Here is a 21,363-nt window from a genome sequence, read left to right as displayed (position 1 = left end):
CACCGAAGGAAGATCTGGTAGGATGAAGCTGTCTGGCCATTCAAGGCTCCTTGTTGGAGGAGGCCACGACTAGAGGATTTCTCGGGTATACGCTGCTGATGTTATGGGCCATGGCAGATTTCGTTGAGAGTGGCTCGTCTACAGGGAGGCAGACACGCACGGTGGTACACGACACTGGCGCACGGCAAAGTTCCGGTACCGCAAAGCTATGCCTGGATGATCCATGATGGCGTAGAACTTGTCCAAGTTCGTCATTTCCTTCCAATATTGACGGAGAGGCTGGGTCTCTGTGAAGTTCTGGCATGCGCAAGTGGAGGTATGTTGAATGAGGTTGGATAGGGATGGAGTTGCTGTGCAAGCCGGGTTCTGCCGCACCCGGAGCTGGCCAACCCAAGTTTGGTTGGGGCAGTCTCAACTAGCATTACAGGGCTCACAGCGTCACAAGCAGGCGTTCCGAACCAGACTTAAATCATTGCCATATGATTCAACCAAGCTCTACGCTATCTACAATTCAAATCTAGGTGCAGAGTGTAGTACTGACAGACCGCTATGCTACATAGCCAAAGTCGAACCCAGTGGTGGCTCAGTGCGCAATTGCGCAGCCCAACATACACATGCCCAACGCCGATCGCTCCAATCTAACCATGGAAATGCTTCGCTATGCACTATGAGTGGATCACGACCAGACATCCTCTTGGTACTGATTCGATGCTCTCATGGCCTTGACAATCTCCTCACCCTTTTTCTCGGACACGTTTCTATACTTGGCAATAATCTTACCGAGGAGCTGGTTGACCTCGCGAGCCATGTACGCGGCGTCACCGCAGACGTAGAAGTATGCCTTCTGCTCCAGTAACTTGTTGATCTCCTCACCGTGCTCCTCTATATGATGCTGAACGTAGACCTTCTTGGGGCCGTCTCGTGAGAACGCGGTGTGGAGGTCAAAGTTGTCGCCAAGGGCTTCCTTGTATTGCTGTGATATGTGTTAGAGTAGCTTCACAGATCGACAAAGCCTATGACTTACCTCCCACTCTTTCTCGTACAAGAAGTCCTCCGATCTCTTTCTGCAACCAAAGAATAGCACGGTCTTGCCAACTTTCTGGCCAGCCTTGGCTTGCGCAGCCCTCTCCTGGACGAAACCACGGAAAGGAGCAACTCCGGTACCGGGACCAACCATAATGATGGGCTTTGAGGGGTCTGAAGGGAGCTTGAAGTTTGAGTGACGTACGTGGACGGGCACATGGATGCCGTCGTACTTGTTGCGAGGACCAGTGATTGCATAGTTCAAGCCATGCGGATCTGGCGAAGGGTCGCCGTGTTGCTTCTGCTTGAGAGCCAACAGGTAATTTGTAGTGACGCCCTTCAGAACATGCGGCGAGTCGGCCTTCTGGACTGACTCGACGACTGCTGTGATTGAGATCTTGTCCTTCTGTACCAGTGAGGAAGACGATATGGAGTAGTAACGGGGCTGAAGCTTAACAAGGCCTTCAATAAGGAAGGAGAAGGGGATCTTGGTCCACACCTGGCCCTTGCCTTCAATTTCGAGCAATTGAGCCAAGTTCAGATGACGGTTGGTGACCTTCTGTTTGAAGTAGTCCTTGTCGCTACCGAGCTTGGTCATTTCGGCCTTGATGTCATCGTTGGGGGCGAACTGAGCGAGACCGGAAACGAGTTGACGAGAGACAGCCGCACCAATCTCGATGTGAAAGCGGGCAACGGCATCGTAAGTGGTAGGCGATGGGAAGGGTACCTTCGCGGTAGAGTCGAGACCCTTGACCGCAATGACAGTATGACGCTTGTGCTCCTTGCCGAGGACCTTGAAAATACGGTCGACTTCCTTGCCAGAGTTGTTAGGCCAGACCGCAATGTGGTCACCGGTGGTGTACGACAGGTTGGAGCCGGCAATGCTGATCTCCATGTGTAGGCAGTTTCGGTCTTTCGCGGTAAAGATCTCAGAGGACTCGACAATGGGGGCGATGAACGGGTTGTTGGCATTGAATGGGCCCGTCTGCTTGCCCTCGAGGTGGTTTTTGTTGGGCTCGCCGAGATAGACGGTGTCGTCCTCGGGTGAGAGATCATCCCTCTCAATGACCTCAAAGACAGGATGGTAGGCGGCTTCGCGCTCCTCGAGGCCCATCTTCTCGGCGACGGCAGCCCACATAGGCTCCTTCCACGCGAGGAAATCCTCTTCCATTGTACCAGCACCATCGTCACCCTCGCCAGCAGCGCCAAAGCGAGTCGCGCCAAGCTTGGTGAGGTACTTGTCGACGTTGCGGACCATTGAGTTGTAGTGCTCATATGTGTTGTTTCCAAGACCAAAAGCGACATACTTCAGCTTAGCCAGAGGCTTATCATCAGCACCGCCGCCCTCGCTGAAGCTGATGTCTTCAGAGCCGATGAACTCGTAGAACTCGACAGCATTGTCCGTGGGCTCGCCCTCGCCATAGGTGGCAAGGACGAAGACAGCGAGCTTGTCGTCAGGGAAAGTGTCCAGGTTGTCGAAGTCGTATTCTTCTAAGTCTGCTACCATTGTCTGGAGACCGAAGCGGGAGTGCCCCTCTTTGGCAAGACGGGATGCGTAGTCCTCGGCGGTACCAGTCTGGCTACCGTAGAAGACGACGCAGTTCTTGTCTGACTCGTCCAACTTCTCGATGATATTGCGAGACTTGTCCCCCTTTGCAGCGCCATTGGCGCCCGCCAGCGAACTGCCGTAGGGGTCGGCGGAGACAGCCCAGTAGGTCCCTTTGGTAAAGTAGGCGACGGTGCCGAGCAGCAGTGCTGCCAGCACGACAATGTCGAGCGTGTCGAGTTGCGCCATGGTGCTCGAGAGCAGTGGTGGAGGGGTTCAAACGTTGGAGCAGACACAGAGACGCGCTGCGATCTGGACACGAGTCGCTCTCGCTATAAAAGGAAAAGTGTAAGAGTATTTGTACCGGCGTCGGCTGCGTTATCGGTAGGGGTAGGATCGGCTAGTTTGACACTTAGAGCGTGGTCAGATATGACGGGCGCAGGGAAGGCTTGTAAAGTATTATGTATGCGCTGCAGTCTTTAAGCGTGACAATGTGGCCAAAAGTCAATGCCGTCACGGCTGCGGTAGACTTAAAATGCCGGGAGCTCGGTGGTGGCTCGGTCAACGCCAGCAGACGCAACAATTCCGATTTCCGAGGATGGCTGCCTTTCCGCCCAGCTTTTAGATAAAAACTCACCAATCTTCCGCGCTTCGCGGGGTAAGTTTATTTGCGCGAATGTGCGAAGGCGGCGGCCGGTTACTGTGTTGCCGGTGCTGAAGAGGAATTGTTCTTGCACTAAAGGCAGGAGCCGGGCGATTTATGGTGCCGGAAGACTTTTCTCGAGCATCGCGGATTTGCGGAGAGTCGGAGGGTGTTCTTCGTACGTCCACACCGACGGACCAGACACGGCCAATACGAAGTAGTGACCACGTCGCAACGGGATATCGCTTTTCAAAGCTGATAGCGGGCTATTGTTGGCGAGCCAGTGCTGACCTCACCCATCTGGTCAGCACGAGTTTGGCACGGCATATGTACGCCTCGTGGTGTTGACGGCGAACGAGTCAGGGCAGGGCTCACCTGACCTCAACACAGTTCAAGCGATGCTACGGTATGCAATGTGGCTGCCGGGTGCTTCGGCTCAAGAGACCCTTTCTATACTTGAAACGGCTCCAGAAATGATGCCAACTCGCAAGGACAAACTAGAATGTGGGAGAGCCGACCACTCCCAGGCTCATGCCAATGGCATTATTGACAAGGAGTCTAAGACAGTGCTGAGCCTTGCATTGGCTAGCTGCTCAACAGTCCTGATGTCACTATGTCGCTGATACTGCACGCCCAAAGTTTAACATGTATATAATGCGGCAAGCAGCCCGAAGCGTGGCAGTATGGCGCCCGTTACGCTAGGCAAATAGTTCGTCCTTGGCCGTATTGGAACATGGCAGTCACCAAGTGGTGAAGATGCAGTCCCACACACGGGGGCGTGCTGTTACGATGTCTGACACTCTTGTACCACGTGCGGATGTGCTCAGTTAATTTCACATCCACATGCTTGATCTTCGTAGCCGCAGAGAAGCCGCGACAAGGCAGATCATAGCACCAATCGGGCTAGCATTCAGGCACGAGAGGATGGACCGCGGGCGCCAGACACGGTCCATGCATTTCGTCCACATCCCAATGGCAGACGTCGCTGGCCTATCCCACAGGCTGATATTCCTTCCGTCGACCCAGATGACGAGCTTTTCGTCCGCCCATGAGTGCCCATGTGTGAGTTGACTTTTCTCTTGTCGCTACGACGCCGCCTTAACGGGTATGGGATGCTGGCTCTGTGGGAACTTCCTGTTGGATGCCACAGACAAGGGCGGTGTTTGAGACTACCAGCCCGCTGTGGTGTCATGGCCGAGCTTATTTGGACGCCCGTTAATGCGGCTTGCTGTGCCAGAGAGCGCTGCTGACGTTTGTGCCTGAACCAGCTGCTTCGCACTCACATGCGCAAGCTCGACAGGCTTCACAGGCTCCTTCACGCGAGCCGAGTGTGACGCGCGGACGCATAGCTACCAGGGCGCCCGGCGTGCCCTTCCCCAGCAGCAGCAGCAGTAATTCGAGTCCTGACGGGGCTTTCGAGCGCACTCTCGAACGCAAGCCCTCCCAGTCATATGCCCACAACCGCAACACCTCGATCGTACATGGCCAGGCACGGCAGCACTCACGCAACACGAGCTACGTGAACTCGCCGGCCACCAGCCCCCTCAGCGAGCAGGCGCAGGTCATCGCAGGCCTCAATGGAGCCGTCATGTCGCAGGACACAATAACGGCTGCGTTCACCGCGCGCGGCGTGACAGCCGGCGCAAGCGCCCAGGACGGCTTGCTGGCTGCCGGGCTTCCCCTCGCGCCTGGTGACAGCAGAGTGCAGCCCAAGCTTGAGCGTGCCGTCAGCAGGTCCTCTCGAAAGGGCCATGTCCACCACCGCTCTCAGTCGCGCCACCACCAGCATACACACGAGCTCAAAACCGTCGGCGAATATGCGCTGCACCACCTCTTCAACGCGTTCATCAGTCAGGCCGACCAGAAGATCATTCAGTGCATGACAGACCGGAGCCAGCCAGAGGCAGAGGTGGAGTTCATCTGTGGTCCCGGAGTTGATCCCAACTTCGACCAGCTCATAGCGGCCCTTGGGCACATTGCGCGGCATAAGCCTAAGCCGTTGATAGACACCATCATGCTTTGGCGCAAGGCCAAGAGCGAGGAGGCTTCCAAGTTACGATCGCAGCTGCAGACCGTGAGACATCTCTCCATGCTTCCTAGAACATCTTGCTAACGCGGTCAGGCTCGGCAAGCCAATGCGCCAGCACATCCTCACCTGCTTCGTCGAAACACAGAATCAAGCCAACATCTGCCCGAAAACATGTCGACGACTTCGATAGCTGCTGGTGCTGAGCAGCTACTCGCTTTGCAAGATACTGTGACACTGGCGGAGCAGCGATCAACAGTATCGACCTACATCCTCTGTCGAGTGCTCATCGAGATCATGAGCCAGACAGATGTCCAGAACCTGACTGTTGATATGGCAGACCGCCTGCTTGGCCTCTTCTACGGACAGCTCAATACCGTGGATCCTGAACTAGTCGAGGTGTCCAACCTGAATAAAGCTAATTATGGCGTCTTCAGCCAACTACTTGGTGTCCTCAGTGGACTCATATTCGATCCGGTGCAGGAAAAGTTCATCCTGGATCTCAAAAGTATCGACACTCAGCTCTCTGTCAAAGGACAGTACACACGGGACATCGAGCAGAAAGGAGCCCAGCTCATACGCGCTATACGCTACCTTAAAGTCAAGACTTATCCAGAAGAAGCATGGGACCGCACCTGCAACTTCATGCTTTCTCTTGCCAAATTGTTTGTCAGCGCACACGGTCATCCAATGAAGTACGCCTTTTGTCAGGTGTTAAGAGAACTGCTACTACGGATTGCATCTAAAGCTACTGTCGAGATTAGCTCACCTAAGTGGAAGCCAGTAGTCGACATAATGAGGCAGCGGGCTGCTGTGTTGCTCGGCAAACCGAAGCATTGGCACGAGGCCTTCCCCTTAATGACTGCCCTCCTCTGTGTTTCGCCTACGGAAACATTCACTGCGCAGTGGTCTGCGCTCGCCCTATCAACACAGCCACGACTCAAGGAGCGAGCAACTCGGCCAATCGCCCTCCGGGGTATCTGTCAATTGGTGTGGACGTACTTGTACAGGAAAGGACCTGATCCGTCGACTATTGCAGTGCGCAAGCTCGAAGACATAGTTCGAATGATCTTCCAATCTGGAAGACGATCGTATCTCTCAACCGAGCCCGCCATCGCTGAACCTCTCATCCAATTGACAAGGATTATCGGGTATAAGTATCAAGATCTCTGCTTCAAAACCATCATATTTCCATTGCTCAACGCTGAGATGTTCGCCTCCGGTCGAGACCTTCGTGTGGAGAATCTGGAACCCGATCGAATGGTCTTGGGCATTCGCTCTTTCCTCGCAATCATGGCAGACTTGGAGAATTCAGAACAGCCACCGTTCCCAATTTCCTTCAACTACGACCCCAATACTATCCTCCCGGAACTCCCGGTGCTCCCAGTCAGTCCACGACCTACCCAAAACCTTCCCATCAAGTCAACACTCCTGAAGGAAGAGCGCCTGTCACGGCCGGTCAACTTCAGTGGTTTTGCTGAGGTGGCGAAGGAGTCTTACGTGCGATTTTGTAAAATCTTGGGTGAGATCACAATTATTTGCGACAACGCGTTTGGAGGACAGGCGGTACTGGACGAAAAGTTCTCCCTTCAGACACCAAAGACACCTATGGCTGAGGCGTTCAGCTTTAGCCGCAGGGAGGATCATCAAGGCTCTGGCGATCCCAGACAAGGCTTCTACGATCTCTTGCATGTTGCGGTGCAAGCTTTGCCGCGATGCCTGTCACCGCATATTCCTTTCAACTCACTGGTCAACCTGTTATGTACGGGCACTGCACATGTACAGAGTAACATTGCAGTGTCATCGGCTCAGTCGTTGAAGTCAATTGCCCGCCAGTCACACGCCCAGCAAGTAACGATTGGTTTTGCTCGATTTATCTTCAACTTTGATGATCGTTACGCCACAATGTCAGACGGCGGTATGCTCGGGGCTGGACACATAGAGAGCACATTGAAGCTTTACGTTGAGCTACTCGAGATCTGGATCGAGGAGATCAAGCAGAAGGTTCGCAAGACAGCACTTGACACACCCGAAGAGGGGACTGGCAGCAGGGCAGCCCTTCTGGACCTTTCGTCGGTATGGACGCACGTCGAAGAAGTCGAGTCGCACGGCTTGTTCTTTCTGTGTTCACCTTCACGTCGCGTGCGCTCATACGCAGTCACTGTTCTACGGCTCATTACCGAGTTTGATACGGCACTGGGAGCCACGAATACTCGTATAATACGTGTCATGGAGGGTAGTCCCGAGAAGGTCATGGACATCAGCGACGAGAAACTATCCCTCGCTGAGCGAAGTCGACTCCAGCGTGGCATGCGTAAGAGCAATGTCCAGAGCACCTTGGTGGAGTTGTGCAGCAGCGACGTGCCCTACGACTCCACACTCTGGTTCAAGATTTTCCCAAATCTGGTGCGCATCAGCTTTGAAGTCTGCCCATTTGCCGTCACCCTTACTCGCGACATTGTTTGTGCAAGACTCACCCAAATGCATAGAACGTTACTCACACTGGGCGATGGACCACGCACCACGCCCTACTCACCTTTCGAGTCGGGAAGCGTAAGCAGGATTACAAACCGTCTCGCTTCCACATCACCAGAGATCGTCATCGAACAATGGAAGCTGTACCTTATCTTTGCCTTCACGACCTTGACATACACTGGACAGGGTGGCACAGTGGCACCGAGCCAGATGTCTCAACATTCGCGAAACAGTTCAAAGTCATCGCAGAATACTACGAACAAGCTACATACCGCTAGTGAGCTGTTTGCAAAAGTACTTCCCGTATTGTCTGTAGACAACAGTGCCGTGCGGGAAGCGGCCGTGATTGGTCTCGGATCGATCAATCTCAACCTCTATCGAACGTTACTGGAGTCTTTACAGGGGATCGTCGCTGCATGTGCTGAAGAGGCAAAGACCCGATTAGGAGCACACACCAGAACACTGAGCAGCCCGGAAAGGAATCGGCGCACCGATCATTTGCGCACCGAGATCACTCACGTGTACAAGCTCACTTCCCAGTTCTTGCGACTCCCGGAAGGATACAACGATGCGTGGATCGTCAATAATCTCGTCAACTACACCAAAGACCTGAGGATCTTTTTGAGCGATGCTGAAGTCCAGAACGAATGGGGCTTCCAAAAATTGCGCACACACTACTGCGGTCTCGTAGAAGTGCTATTCGAGGGCATAAATCGAACGAGCGATCCTCTCCAGTGGATGCCATTTCAAGCTCGTAAGGCAGCATTTACGCTTATGGAGGACTGGTGTGGCTACTCGGCCAATCAACCGCAGATCCGCCAACGAGAGGAGAATATGCGCAGGTCCATGCTGAACCGAGAAGTCGACATAGGCAACAAGGGTATCGCCACGGCAGCTATGGAGATCGAGAAGCGAGATCTTCGAACAGCAGCACTTAGCGCCATGGCTGCGTTATGTGGCGGTCCAGTCAGCATTACAACTGACAGCAAAGTGCTGATGCAGTTCGACGTCCGCCGAATGCTGTCCTGGATAGACAGCATTTTTGAAACTCCCAGCGACCGCACACACGCCATCGGTCGGCGAGCGCTGATGAATCTCATCATCCACAATCGCGAGCATCCCTACCTCCTGGATCGTGCGATCGAGATGTGCTATCTGTCCAAGTCATCAAAGGCATTGGACAGTTACTTCGAAGTGGTCACGCAAGTTTTAACGCAACGAGAAGAGTATACTTTGCCGTTCTGGAAAGTGCTCAGTGCAGGTCTTTATACGCTTGGGCACGAGAAGAGCGGGATTCGAGTAAAGTCGTCTCGCTTGTTGCGAACTTTGGAAGGCCGAGAACAGAAGAACTCCAAACTGCAAGATCTGGACATCAGTATCTCGGACAAGACGATTGCTGTGTATAAACTAGCCCAGTTCGAGACGTCGCGCCGACTTGCAAAGCAGCACTCGGAGCTCGCCTTTCTCGTTTTCTCGCAATTTTCATACTATTTCAAGGAACTACAGCCGGACCATCAACGGAACATGGTCGCTGCAATGCTACCTTGGATCCAGACAATCGAACTTCAGGTGCAGCCAGGTGGTGGACCTACGGCTAATTCGTACATGCTGCTGGTCAACCTCTTCGAAATCACCGTTCGCTCAGGCAACGCTCTCCACAACGAGATCCAGGCCCTTTGGCAGGCTCTGGCTACTGGACCTTACGGAGGCAATGTCCAATTGATCCTCGACTTCGTCATCAACCTGTGCTTAGATAAACGAGAACAGAACTATGTCGACTTCTCGAAGCAGATCGTCGTTCATTTGTCCAGCACGCCGGCAGGACAGAAAGTTGTCGAGTTCCTGCTCCTTCAGATCAACCCGCGCTCACTAGTAAGCGAGAAGCGCGAACCAGTACCGCCACCAGCAGACGCTGTGAACCTACCGTATCTCGCCGATCTCAATGCTTTACTACCCAGCAGCAACAAGCAGGCAAGTTCTTTTCTACTACGTCTTGTACTTAGGCTGACTCTTTCAGTCTGGCTTCGCCCTCGGCCAGGTCTGTTTGATCTTACTTGTTGACCTCATGGTGTCTCCAGTTGAGCTTGCGAGCGAACATGTGCCTTTGCTGCTGCAAGTTGTCCTCGTTCTTTGGGATCACTACACACCAGTGGTACAGGACCAAGCCCGAGAGATGCTTGTACATCTCATACACGAGCTTGTCATCTCGAAGATCGAAGACGATACCCTGGGTATTGACAAGCGCGCCATCGAAGACTTCGTCGAGAACATCCGCCAGCACGATGCTAAGGTCGTTTGGAACTACGACGATAACGGCAAAGAGGTGGAAGACTCCAGCACCAAGGTGCCTGAGTCTATGGAGTATGTTTCGGGCGAAGTTTTGAAATTTTTTACCCTTGCCTACCCCGGACTCAGAGACGCATGGGGAAGGGTAGCGCTCAACTGGGCTACCTCGTGTCCGGTTCGACATCTTGCATGTCGATCCTTCCAAATCTTCCGCTGCATCCTGAGTTCGCTCGATCAGCAGATGCTATCTGACATGCTCGCACGACTGTCCAATACTATCTCGGACGAAGAGAGCGACATTCAGACTTTCTCGATGGAGATCCTAACGACCCTACGCGCCATCATCGAAGCTCTGGTACCAGAGGATCTCATCCAGTATCCTCAACTCTTCTGGACAACCTGCGCTTGTCTCGACACCATACACGAAGGCGAGTTCATGGAGAGTCTGCAGATGCTGGACAAGTTCCTTGACAAGCTTGATCTCGGCGACGCTGCAGTCCTCCAGGTACTCGAGGACAGTTGCCCCGAAAAGTGGGAGGGCAACTTCGAAGGTCTCGCCCAGCTGACCTTCAAGGGCATACGATCAAGCACCTGTCTGGACCACGCTTTACGCATCATGGATAGACTGGTTGTACTACCATCGAGTCGAATCGTCGGAGATGACACACGACTGGTGTACACCATCCTTGCTAACTTGCCAAGATTCATACGATCTTTCGAGACCATCAAAAGGGACCCCGGCGTCAAAGCCACTGCCGAGATCCTGGCTCGTGTGGCCGAGGAGCAGTATCAGTGCACCACACTTGCCGATGCGCTCACTTCCTTTGCGATGAAACGTTACCGACAAGAGACAGACTTCCTATCTCAGACCCTGTCTGCCCTTGGATCCGCCTACTTCCCCGATCTTGAACTCGGCAGTCTAATTTTCCTGCTCAGTCTTCTCACGAACAAGATCGATTGGATGAAAATCAACACCATGGAGGTGCTCTGCATTCTGATACCGGAGATTGAAATGCGCAAACCAGAGATAGCTTCTAAGGGCCCGGATCTCATTTCCCCCTTGCTGCGACTGCTACAGACTGAATTTTGTCCACAAGCACTACGCGTACTCGACTTCGTCATCAATCTCAGCATGACCAATGCCCCGACGCCATTCGAGAAGCAGCACATCCGCATGAGCATGGCTGGATCACACTCGACTAGAGGTTATAAGAAGCAGTTTGAGAAGACACAATCGCTGTACGGAATTCCAGAAGAGAGCGGGTGGTCGATACCGATGCCGGCCCACCACTCGCACCTGACTAGAGCCAATGTGCATGCCGTCTTCTACACTTGCGGTAACCTCGAGGGTAGCGATGCTCCTGAGTCGGCGACTCCGAAGATCGAGTTCCGCGCAGATGAGTTCCCCTTCAGTCCATTGTCAGACTACCGCACAGCAACCATGACCTCTGAAGACACACGCGGTGAAGGCCATATCGGTGATCTTGTCATGAAGCTAGACAGTCTGGACGACTTCTTCGATGACGACGATGATGATGACGATAACGAGACGCTCACCGATCTCCCCAACTTCACCTCGAGCCATTACCACGTCAATGGCTCTTACAATAATAACATGCTAAACACACGAGAGAATCTCTACGACCAACAGACCGCACCGATACTCCTGAAGTCTTTGACACGCAACGCAAGCGTCACATCTTTTCAATCGGGGTTCAGCACCGATCATGTCAAGCTGTCTCCTGCACGAGATCCAGGCGTTATGACACCAGGTGCTTTCAGCTCCTTCAACTCAACACCGACCGCCCCTGGACCCACAAGCGCCCCTCGCCCCGGTCTGCACGCTCGGTCCGTTACGTCCCCGTCCGCCCCCAATCAAGGCTCGCGCATCTCTCCCTCGCTCTCCTCAACCGTCATAGATGAAATCGGCGAATCCTTCTCTGACGATGACATTCGCCTGACAAGCGCAGACCGTACCTTCAGCCTCGAGAATATGGCCAAGCCTGTCGCGCACAGCACAGGCAGCCGGATACGGAATGGCATGCGAAGGCTTACTGGCGGCGGAGGAGATGGCAAGGAGGGAACGAAGACAAGAGAAGCTATCAAGCTGGCGCTGCAGAAGAGTCCGCAGGTGCCAAAGGTGCCAGATATTTATCTGCATAACCCGAAGAGCAATGACTTATAGCAACGACTGAGCTTCCTCGGGCTGAACTAGTTCAACCAGGAAGCTCATACCAAGATGATACTGAGAGCGAGATGTGGGCGAAGAGGGAAGAGGGCGAGAAGATAGAAACTCGAGATTGGATTGGGTAGCTATGTAGTTTTCATTTTGCGCTGAGATACCAGGTTGCTTCCGTAAAGTAAGGCAATGTGTAATTTCGAAAAATCTTGGGTCTTTATCGTCACACGACAGACTGTCTAAAATCTTGTTAACTCCGCCTATGCCGCGTATCTAGAGCTGATCGACTTTGACCTCCCTCCCTTCCTTTAACGGCAGATATATTTTCTCCCACAACTCACTCCTCTCACCAAGATGGTAACTCAGACTGACATCCGCCAGACTCGCCTGATCCGCCATACCATCAAGCTGGCTTATCACATTTTCCAACCCCAACGCCTTGCCCGTAGCCTGCGTAGTTCCCGCCTCAAGCTCGACATGCACAATATGGATATGGAAATGATAATACGTCGGCTGGTAATGCACATACAGCTTCAACTGGTCCATCTCCAACTCCGAGTACAGTTTTACCGTAGCATCCAGCATCTTCTCGCGCATGTGCTGTAGCCAGCCGACCTGGCTCTTTTTCAGATCACGCACCGACCAGATATCACGCCGCTCGACTATGCCCAGTAGATGCAGCGATGAGAGGGTCTTACGGTCCCAGTTCAGGTCGGGAAGGAGAAGGAAGCCTCTCTCTGGGCTGGTCTCGCGGTAGATGACGTCTTCTTGCTCCTTCAGCCCGTCCAGGATGTTGTATACCCATTGCAGTGTTCCCTTCGAGTGCTGCGCAGCGATATAGGGGCGTACGTACTTAGCGTATATCTCTGGGGTCTCGTGGACAATTCGAACGCCTTGTTTGGTGTACTTCTTGATGTGCTTTGCGGTGCACGGGTAGATGAGGTTGATCTTGAAGTCTGGGGGAGGTGGATCTGAGCCGGACGCCGAGGGGTTGCTGTTAGCCATGAACCAGGCATAGATATCGTTGGCTCCGAGATTCTTGATGTTCCGTAAGGAGGTAGAGAAACCTTGCATGTTGGCGTCTGTGGTGTCGAATGCCGCGCGTTCGGCGATGAGAAGCGCATCTTGAGAGTCAATTGTGCCGAGAAGGGAGATACGGCGACCCGCTTGGTCTGAGTTGAGTAGACGATTGAGTAGGAACCTGGGAATCAGCGATTCTACGCGGGCGGCTATGTCTGGAGGTGTTGTAGATGTCATCCTCGGGACTCTTTGAAGGTGTAGGTGGCAGGCTTGCTAAGTTTTGTCAGAAATCGTCAATACCCACAACATCAATTTCAGCACGTAAGTAACAAGTCAGCCGAAAGTAAATTAGCGAAAGTATAATCCCCAGTGGCTTCGAGGCGTGCTAGGTACATTTGGAGCAAAACATGAACCGTAGAGATTTTCAACCACCCCGCAGTCGATAGGCGCAGACTTATGGCAGATCAAGATGAGATACGGGAAACTGTGGATAGGACACACCTTTCAATTCAACGACTATGTACACAGATTTCGATGGCTGGCACTTCGTTCTTTAGCGAGTGCTTGGAGTGGATGGTGAAATGGCACGCACGTGCTTGCGCGAAACCGCGCATCACCTCGCCAACCAATTGGCGTCTTTGCCAAGTGTTCCTTGCGTCACTCTCACAGCTGCACCCTCAGTACCGCGTCGCGCGCAGCCAGATCAGACCCATATCTCGCACACACCACCACCTATCGCATTTCCAGGCACACGCATACTATCTAAAATGCCGCCGAAACGACGAGTCTCTGGCCCCACGGCCAAGTCGCAGCAGTCGACCCTCGCATTCCACGGAGGCGCCAACAAAGTCACAAAGCCTGGCGCAAGAGCGCAGGACGCGAAGAAGGACGTCCTATTGAAGAGCGCAACGAAGGCCACACAAGCAGAGGTCATCGATCTTGAGACTGTTGATGAAGTGAAGCCCACGACCGTTGAGGCTGACATAATCGGTCAAGTCGAAAAGGAAGTCGCAGCGCAAAAGGTCGAAACCGCACCAGAAGACGAGGCTGCGAGGCGCATAACAGATTCCACGATCAAAAAGTACTGGGCAGCGAAGGAGAATCAAAGATTGGCTCCTAGAGTCCACCAGAATGACCTGAGCTTGCACGAGAAGGTGCTGCGGGAGTTCGATATGAGCGCACAGTATGGCGTAAGTCCATCATCTTTTAGGGCAACTGAGTTGTAACATGCTAACATACGATCGTAGCCCTGCACCGGTATTGCTCGACTGAAGCGTTGGAAGCGTGCGAATCGCTTCGACCTCGACCCTCCAATCGAGGTGTTGGCCGTTCTCCTGAAGGAGCAGGAAGGTGTCAAGGACAAGCTCGCAGTCCAGCGATCCCATGTAGACGAGTTGTTGAATGCCAGGACTGAAGTTGAGGCATGAAGAAGGGAGGACTAGCTCAGAGTATATCGACGGGACGTCCTATGACCTATGCGACCATGTATTTTTAAGTATTGCTTGGAGTTTGGGAGCTACACTGGTGGGTTTCACATCTACAAGCATCTATATCGGGTTTGGCACGACCAGACGAAGGCTGTAACCTTCAAAGCTGCAGGCAGGCAGCTGCGCCGATCGATCGAGATGGTTGTTCGCTCTCAACAATTTGGAAGAACAATGAAATGATCGCTCACACCATCTTTCCGAGCCCACCACAAGCTCATCCTAAAGAATTGCCGAAAGCCCAAGTTCTCAATCTGAATTGGACGCCAACCGCACAACTTTACGTCAAGCTGCGTCTACGCATGGGCGACCATGTGCATCTTGAGTTCGAGGGGATACGCAGTCGAACGACCCTTGGCCTTATCTTGGTCGCAAGACATCCTCCCGCATCGCCGGCACAGTGCTGAGGTGCGGGGTCGCGCCAGTTCACTCGGTGTGTTTTCACATCACTATGCCCGTTAAATATGATTAGAACTTTTTGAATGTCGTGAGCTCTCGTCTCATCTTTCGCCTTTTCTCGAGGCGGCTCCGACGCAACGGTTGAAAGGCGGGGTCGATCGACGCATCCTGATGGCGGCTCGACGAATAGCCCAGAGCTTCGCAGTGCTCAGAATGTGGCAAAGGAACTTTGCAGCTGCAGATGTGGGGTCTACTGGCGTGAGAGATCCGCATGCGATTGGCCGCTAAGTTGACAGCCCGATTCCACGCTGCCGGCGGTGCTTACCAGTGGGCCCCTTCGGCGTGCCGAGTGGCCTGGGAAGCCTGACGAACCGATGGGCCTCGAGACTGCGCGACGGTTCCACTTGGGAATGCTGGGGGTGAATAATGGTATCAGACCCACCCACTATATCGTTATCGTCGCCAGCGGTGGTAATGCATCAGAATGCTGCCGAGCTGGCTTGGAAGAACAGCTGTCTCGCAAATCCGATCGAACTGGACTATATTCCGCCAAGTGTGCTTTTGCGCTGTCACTCCCGAGCCAACAGCAGAACTCTGTGCGGATTAGGGTGCATGTGGCTTGCAGATGCGACCCAGACTGGGTCAGTCTGTACGGCCTTGACTGCTGCAGGCGGGGAACCCACTAAACACCTAGGATACCGTTCCGTTGTGCAACCAACATTACCCTCGCCTTCGCCCGCCTGTTTCTTTCTCCATTCTTCACATCAGATCAATTTCTTCGTGCTCTCCCTTTCATACTACTTATCTTGCCAACATGCTTGGTGCACCCATCGTTGCACTGTAGCTTTGCACTTCCGTAGTGGGCCGCTCTTACCATCTTCGGTGCCTCGCTGTGATCAATCGCTGCATCCCAAACATCGGGCATATCGTCTCCACCCAGTGTTGTAAGTGAACACTCTGCTGCACTGCCACTTGTCCATGCACTCAATATTAGGACAACATTGACGTTTAGTTGCAGGATCGCTATCAATTCATCACAGTAACCCCGCAATTAGTGATATCGACCCTTGCACTGCCCACATTCGGCCATTTGATCTTGTTTAGGAAGGGCAGACCGGCCTTATCAGCACATTGCGTCGCGTGCCTTCAACTGCACCCTCAACATCTCAATCGCGAGCATGGCTGCAGCGGTGGCAAGGGCGCCTGCGATGCCAGCTTGCACTTCAACACCTCCCACGCACATCTCGCTCAACACTTCGTCTCGTGGCACTCCTGCTGCAATTCCAAACAAGCACCTGCCAGTATGCCCGCCAGGTCCAAATCCAGTGACACCACCAGCATCTCCTCTTCGCGACGATAGCTTGGTCGAGACAGCCTCAATCACACATCCACCAGAGAAGCACTGCACACAATTCTGCAATGACCCACCAGTGTACACAATCAGTGCAGATCGTATGGCAGAGGCATTGGAGTTCATGGCGACGCACCCATTGCCCAGCCCAGAGCAGGTCTTCCCGTGGCTCCACGGTCTGCATGCTGAGAACCAGATTCAACTCGCTTTCTTTGCTTCACGTCGCAAAGCTGCTCGCAAAATCCCCGACTGCATTCGCAGCTTGACTGTCGTAAAGACAGGTGGAGACTTGGCCGCGTCGAAGTTAAAGGGTGCTATTGCAGCAGACGAGATATTGTGTTCAGACTCAGCTAATTCGCCTTCCTTCATCGAGTGCGATCCCAAGGATGGCTTCTCTGTGCGTAACTTCCAGATACAGGCCTGTAAGCTGGCTATGGTCTCGGACATCATAGTCTATGGCGATCAGAAGACACACCCCAACGACACCATTGCGCTTGCTAAGAGCATATCTCAAGCTCAACGGCAGTATGAAGCGAGCAGTGGCTTTCCCGCTGGTTTGTTCAATACGTTCATGCTTTCAGACTCGTTCGGCACTGTTCAGGAGAAGTACCCAGAGCTGATTGCTGTTGATCCTACAGGCCGCGTGACTGGCAACGTCGTTGACTTCTTCTACTGGGAGCGATACGAGATGTGCGACATGTCAAAAGCATCCGAGATCAGCAGCAATGTGTTCCTAGGACCCACGCCTGACCCTGCACTCCACCCAGACTGTTTAGGCGAGGATGCATACGATGTACTCATCGAAGCGACAGACCTTGCACATGTACCAGAACCACGCTCATTGCGAGCTTTGCGCATGTCGATGGAGAAGGTCAACCGAAAATCCGCCATACACATGGAGTTCCCCTCCTCTGGTAGTATCATGCCACCTTCGTGGTCTCACACTGAAGTCGATGGGCTGATGGAGACCTGTCGATGGATGTACGAGCTTGCGAATCCTCAGGAGATTCGTCGAACGAAGCGCAGACGGAGTGACGACGATGATGAGGCGATTGAGCTAGACGATATTGCTGTACCACGCAAGTTTCTCATCCATTGCACAGACGGTTACACGGAGACCACCCTGCTCGCCCTAGCGTACTTCATGTATGCGGAAGGCCTCCCGGTCCACGACGCTTGGATCCAGCTACACCGGGAGAAGGGCCGCAACTTCTTCGCGTATCCGTCCGACGTTGCGCTCCTTACTGCGATTCAGCCGCGCATCCTGCAGGAGTCGCCCAAGTTCAGCAAAAGTGTGTTCAACCTCACCGAGCCTCAGTGGCTGTCGAAGATCGATGGCAGTCTACCTAGTAGGATCCTGCCATACATGTACCTCGGTAACCTGGGTCATGCGAACAACCCAGAGTTGCTTAGAGAACTCGGCATCACAAGGATCTTGAGTGTTGGCGAGCCGCTATCGTGGGATGCAGATGTCAATAAGCAGCTCCAATGGCCGGAGGAAAACTTTTTGATGGTCGATCGAGTCCAGGACAACGGTGTTGACCCCCTGTGGAGCGAATTTGAGCGATGCCTGAAGTTCATCGAAGCTGGCAAGGCTGCTGGCGAAGCTACACTCGTCCATTGCCGAGTCGGCGTCTCTCGATCTGCCACGATATGCATTGCAGAGATTATGAACGAGATGGGCCTGTCTTTCCCACGTGCATAGTAGGTTCCCCCAGTACAAGCTTTCAAGCAATCACTAACACGATATCAAGCTGCTTTGTCAGGGCACGGCGACTGAATGTCATCATTCAACCGCACCTGCGATTTACTTACGAACTTCTTAAATGGGAAGAGTATCAGCGTCAGAGACGTAATGAGCCTCTTCGCCGCGAACTCGAGTGGGCTACGGTCGCGCGCGAGATCGCATTGATGAACAAGCCTTACTCGAGATGACCTTACGACTAATATTTGACATGACTTACGACCGACTTGTGTACGACCACTAAACCTGCGAAACCTACTGGAACGGGTGCGAAGGCCTTCGCTACTACATCTAGCAATTTTGCCGCGTTTTTCGACTTGTGCACGACTGTTCTGCTTACGACGGCGCTGGAATGTCCACTATACTTTTTCGGGATAACTAAATTTCAAGACTTCGGCCACACGGCTCAGTTGGCTCATCTGGCTTTCTACCATGTTTGTTCCATCTTCTGGATGTCGATGGAATCTTGGGCGGATTGATGGGCATCATCTCTGCGTGTGCTATGTTCATTAAATGGGCATTCGGTCGAGATACATGATACGGCGTTCTTGGGGTTCATGGGCTTCGGCGTAGACTATCTGCCGATCTGGGTATCACTGCCCCCCGAATTATACAAATCGTTTCAAGAGCAACTCCTGCCCGCGTACCTCGCTACTGATCTCGAGCGCTTGTCGTGGCTGTTGTCTGGATTCGCGCTCCGTGCAGTGACCCTTTGGTGACGGGTGACGTCGTCGCGAGGTGTATCTGTCGTAGCTTGGTTTGCAGGTGGATGAGGATCCAGTTGATATGTCTGAACCCCGTTCGATCGATATCGCAGACGTAATATTCCTGCAGAACAGGCACATATGTATTGTCAGCAATCTCTGGGTATCTAAACAAGTCTGGCTTTACCATCGTCGCCAAACGCGGCGGAGGAATGCGATGCGAGTGCAGCGACCATGCTCTTCCGTGGGAGTGTCTGGTGGCTGCTCACATCCCGGTGAGACAGAAGCCGATATCAGCTTCACTAATGTGATATCTTCTCGTTGCCCAGTCTCCTCTGAAGACATGTCCTCTACGCATCCGAGTCTTGTCGCGAGGCATGCGAAACCAACAGTCCGCACGATGGTGAGCACCAGCAACCGGACTCTCAGTATGCGGTGCGAGTGCTGCTCCGCGCAGGTGAACTCCTCGCGCTACCTAGCCTTGTCGTCGATTCCGCGCATTTCTTCTTCTATGACATCCGAGGCGTTAAGCATGATTATGTTTTCAGGCGAGATCTCGGCGTCAACATTCGCGCCGAGGTGCATGAGAGTATTAATCAGAGGATTCATATGGATACAGCAGCGTACAGCATGACTCTACGAACAAAGAAAGGCCAGCCGACCATTTCCCACGCAGTTCAGCCGCCAGAGGCGAAGCCGAAGCGCACTCAAACGCCAAACAAGACAGACCCTATCGCCAAAAGCAGGCGTTGTGTCGCGAAAATAATCCGTTTTCCCCTAGTCTAGTCGTAGTTGAAGCGATTCTGGCGTTTGCGACCAAAGTAAATGCCCAGAACGGTCGCGACGGCGATGAAGATGCATAGCCCTTTCAGCGCGATCCAAGACATGTCCCGGACGTCGAGCGGTGCACTTCGGACGGAGTCAGATGTGTGTGCGTGAGGTCGAGGCGGCGTGGAACGGAGCGGAGGGGTGGGAGGCTTATTGCTCCTTTTCGTACCCTTCTGGCTTCTTCATGTTGTTGAGCTCGTAGAAGCGGGATGTGCCTGTGGACGCGTTAGTGTTGGCGGCGGAATGGTGAGGAGGGCGGCGGAATGGTGAGGAGGGCGGTGGAATGGTGAGGAGGGCGTGCTTACAGCTGTAGCCGTTCCAGTCAAAGTTTTCCTTGGGGTTGCAGTGGCACTTGTGGTCGAGGCGGTACTGCTCGCCGGTCGGGCAGTGGGTGAAGGGAACATGGTAGTAGGCAATGTCGTTGAAGAAGTGGATCTCGTCCTTTTTGAGCATCAGAGCTGCGGCCAGAGAATGGACGGGGGCGTCGCCCCAGCGCTCGTAGAAGAAGCCACCGGCGTGGTCGAGAGACTCAAAGTAGTCAATGTAGGCCTTGGAGCGGAGCCAGTTGAGGTTGCCAATCTCAAAGTTGGACCAGAAGTGGCAGTGGTTGTACGTCTCGCCGTTGTCGTCGCTGATGAACTTGAGGGAGTTGTCCTGAGCGATGTGCTGGGGGAAGGTCTTGGTGAAGTTCTTGGTGGCCTCCCAGAGGGTGGGGATGGTCTCGACGTACTCGTACAGCGAGAGGGTGAAGGAGTACTTCTTCTTGTTATCGGCCATGAACTTGAACGTGTCGTAGTTGATGTCGCAGTGCAGCTCGACGCTGGGCTCGACGCGCCAGTACCACTCGTAGTCGAGCATCAAGGGGTGGCGGAAGAAGAAGCCAGACTCGTAGCGGCACATGTGCCTGTAGCTGACCGAGTCGCCGTAGATGATCTTCTTCTCCTTCATCTCCTCACGGACGCGGGCGGCCTTGTCCTGGTCGATGAAGTCCGGGAAGGACCAGTGCTCCTTGGGAATCTTGCCGTACTTGGTCTTGCCGGAGACGAGCGCGGTGGTGAGCTTCTTGAACTCGTCGTTGAAGTCGTCGTCGTTGAGGAAGACCCAGTCGTAGTTGAACTTGCGGTTGAAGCGGTCCTCGACGTGGCGGATCGACTTGGCAATGTCCCAAATGTCCTGGTTGCGGGCGAGCGTGACGAAGGTGGCGTTCATGCGGTCGCCAGGCATCGTCGCGGGCGGCAGGTCGTGGGCGTTGGGCGTAGACGGCGGCTTCGCAGCGGCGTGCGACTCGTGGGGCTGCGCGACGGCATCGTGGGCGCCGGGGATGCCCGACGGCGGCGTGAGCGTGTCCTTGGCGCCAGACCCGTAGTTGGGCCAGCTCGCCGCCGACGGAACCGACGACGACGAGCCGATGAAGTAGAGGAGGACGAGCGCCTGGCTGGGTCAGTGCTGCCAAGGGCCACAGCGGCCACGGCTCGACGGGCGGCTTACAAAGAGCGCAAAGACAATGTAGCGCAGGTAGCGCTGAGTGCCTGCCATTGTGCTGGAGGGAAGGTCCGAGGAGCGCGCTGCTGGCGTTGAGGGGTGGTGGCAGTCGAGTTGTGGCCAGCGCCTGGTTGCGACTGGGAGCGGGTGCGGAGGCAATCGAGGGCGCCGGT

The 21,363-nt window shown here is 53.9% G+C and overlaps 6 protein-coding genes across 6 annotated transcripts; 3 read left to right on the top strand and 3 right to left on the bottom strand.

Moving 5' to 3' along the window:
- Positions 1-399: 399 nt before the first annotated feature.
- On the bottom strand, positions 400-3,073 carry M421DRAFT_168743 (NADPH-cytochrome P450 reductase). Its single transcript, XM_033587752.1, has 2 exons — positions 1,025-3,073; positions 400-973 (listed from the first exon to the last, which is right to left on the bottom strand). The coding sequence occupies exons 1-2, from the start codon at positions 2,816-2,818 to the stop codon at positions 677-679; spliced, it is 2,091 nt and encodes a 696-aa protein (XP_033448394.1). The 5' UTR covers positions 2,819-3,073; the 3' UTR covers positions 400-676.
- Positions 3,074-3,895: 822 nt separating this feature from the next.
- Positions 3,896-12,184, top strand: M421DRAFT_92931 (uncharacterized protein; the record flags this gene model as incomplete). Its single annotated transcript, XM_033598073.1, has 5 exons — positions 3,896-3,921; positions 4,073-4,274; positions 4,450-5,286; positions 5,335-9,751; positions 9,792-12,184. 5 exons carry the CDS (start codon positions 3,896-3,898, stop codon positions 12,182-12,184), a joined length of 7,875 nt encoding a protein of 2,624 aa, XP_033448393.1.
- A 267-nt stretch (positions 12,185-12,451) lies between these two features.
- M421DRAFT_5784 (scavenger mRNA decapping enzyme) lies at positions 12,452-13,435 on the bottom strand (the record flags this gene model as incomplete). Its single annotated transcript, XM_033595541.1, has 1 exon — positions 12,452-13,435. One exon carries the CDS (start codon positions 13,433-13,435, stop codon positions 12,452-12,454), a length of 984 nt encoding a protein of 327 aa, XP_033448392.1.
- A 426-nt stretch (positions 13,436-13,861) lies between these two features.
- On the top strand, positions 13,862-14,898 carry M421DRAFT_421319 (uncharacterized protein). The gene is made up of 2 exons (XM_033592791.1): positions 13,862-14,388; positions 14,446-14,898. Exons 1-2 carry the CDS (start codon positions 13,966-13,968, stop codon positions 14,623-14,625), a joined length of 603 nt encoding a protein of 200 aa, XP_033448391.1. The 5' UTR covers positions 13,862-13,965; the 3' UTR covers positions 14,626-14,898.
- Positions 14,899-16,289: 1,391 nt separating this feature from the next.
- M421DRAFT_64179 (dual specificity protein phosphatase PPS1) lies at positions 16,290-18,367 on the top strand (the record flags this gene model as incomplete). Its single annotated transcript, XM_033596127.1, has 2 exons — positions 16,290-18,136; positions 18,187-18,367. The coding sequence occupies 2 exons, from the start codon at positions 16,290-16,292 to the stop codon at positions 18,365-18,367; spliced, it is 2,028 nt and encodes a 675-aa protein (XP_033448390.1).
- Positions 18,368-19,858: 1,491 nt separating this feature from the next.
- M421DRAFT_64000 (glycosyltransferase family 15 protein) lies at positions 19,859-21,244 on the bottom strand (the record flags this gene model as incomplete). The annotated part of the gene is made up of 3 exons (XM_033596107.1): positions 19,859-19,923; positions 20,014-21,139; positions 21,197-21,244. The coding sequence occupies 3 exons, from the start codon at positions 21,242-21,244 to the stop codon at positions 19,859-19,861; spliced, it is 1,239 nt and encodes a 412-aa protein (XP_033448389.1).
- Between the last annotated feature and the right edge of the window lie 119 nt (positions 21,245-21,363).

This window comes from Didymella exigua (assembly GCF_010094145.1).
Source record: "Didymella exigua CBS 183.55 unplaced genomic scaffold M421scaffold_15, whole genome shotgun sequence".
NCBI classification, from domain to species: domain Eukaryota; kingdom Fungi; phylum Ascomycota; class Dothideomycetes; order Pleosporales; family Didymellaceae; genus Didymella; species Didymella exigua.
Note: the sequence above shows the minus strand (reverse complement) of the source record. Positions and strands in the feature narration are given on the sequence as shown.

What these genes read in the sequence shown, in the direction of transcription:
- M421DRAFT_168743 (XM_033587752.1), bottom strand. Translation starts at nt 2,818, where the DNA reads ATGGCGCAACTCGACACGCTCGACATTGTCGTGCTGGCAGCACTGCTG. An exon ending in TGTACGAGAAAGAGTGGGAG is followed by an intron (nt 974 to 1,024) that starts GTAAGTCATAGG and finishes CACATATCACAG; the next exon opens with CAATACAAGGAAGCCCTTGG.
- M421DRAFT_421319 (XM_033592791.1), top strand. Translation starts at nt 13,966, where the DNA reads ATGCCGCCGAAACGACGAGTCTCTGGCCCCACGGCCAAGTCGCAGCAG. An exon ending in ATATGAGCGCACAGTATGGC is followed by an intron (nt 14,389 to 14,445) that starts GTAAGTCCATCA and finishes ATACGATCGTAG; the next exon opens with CCCTGCACCGGTATTGCTCG.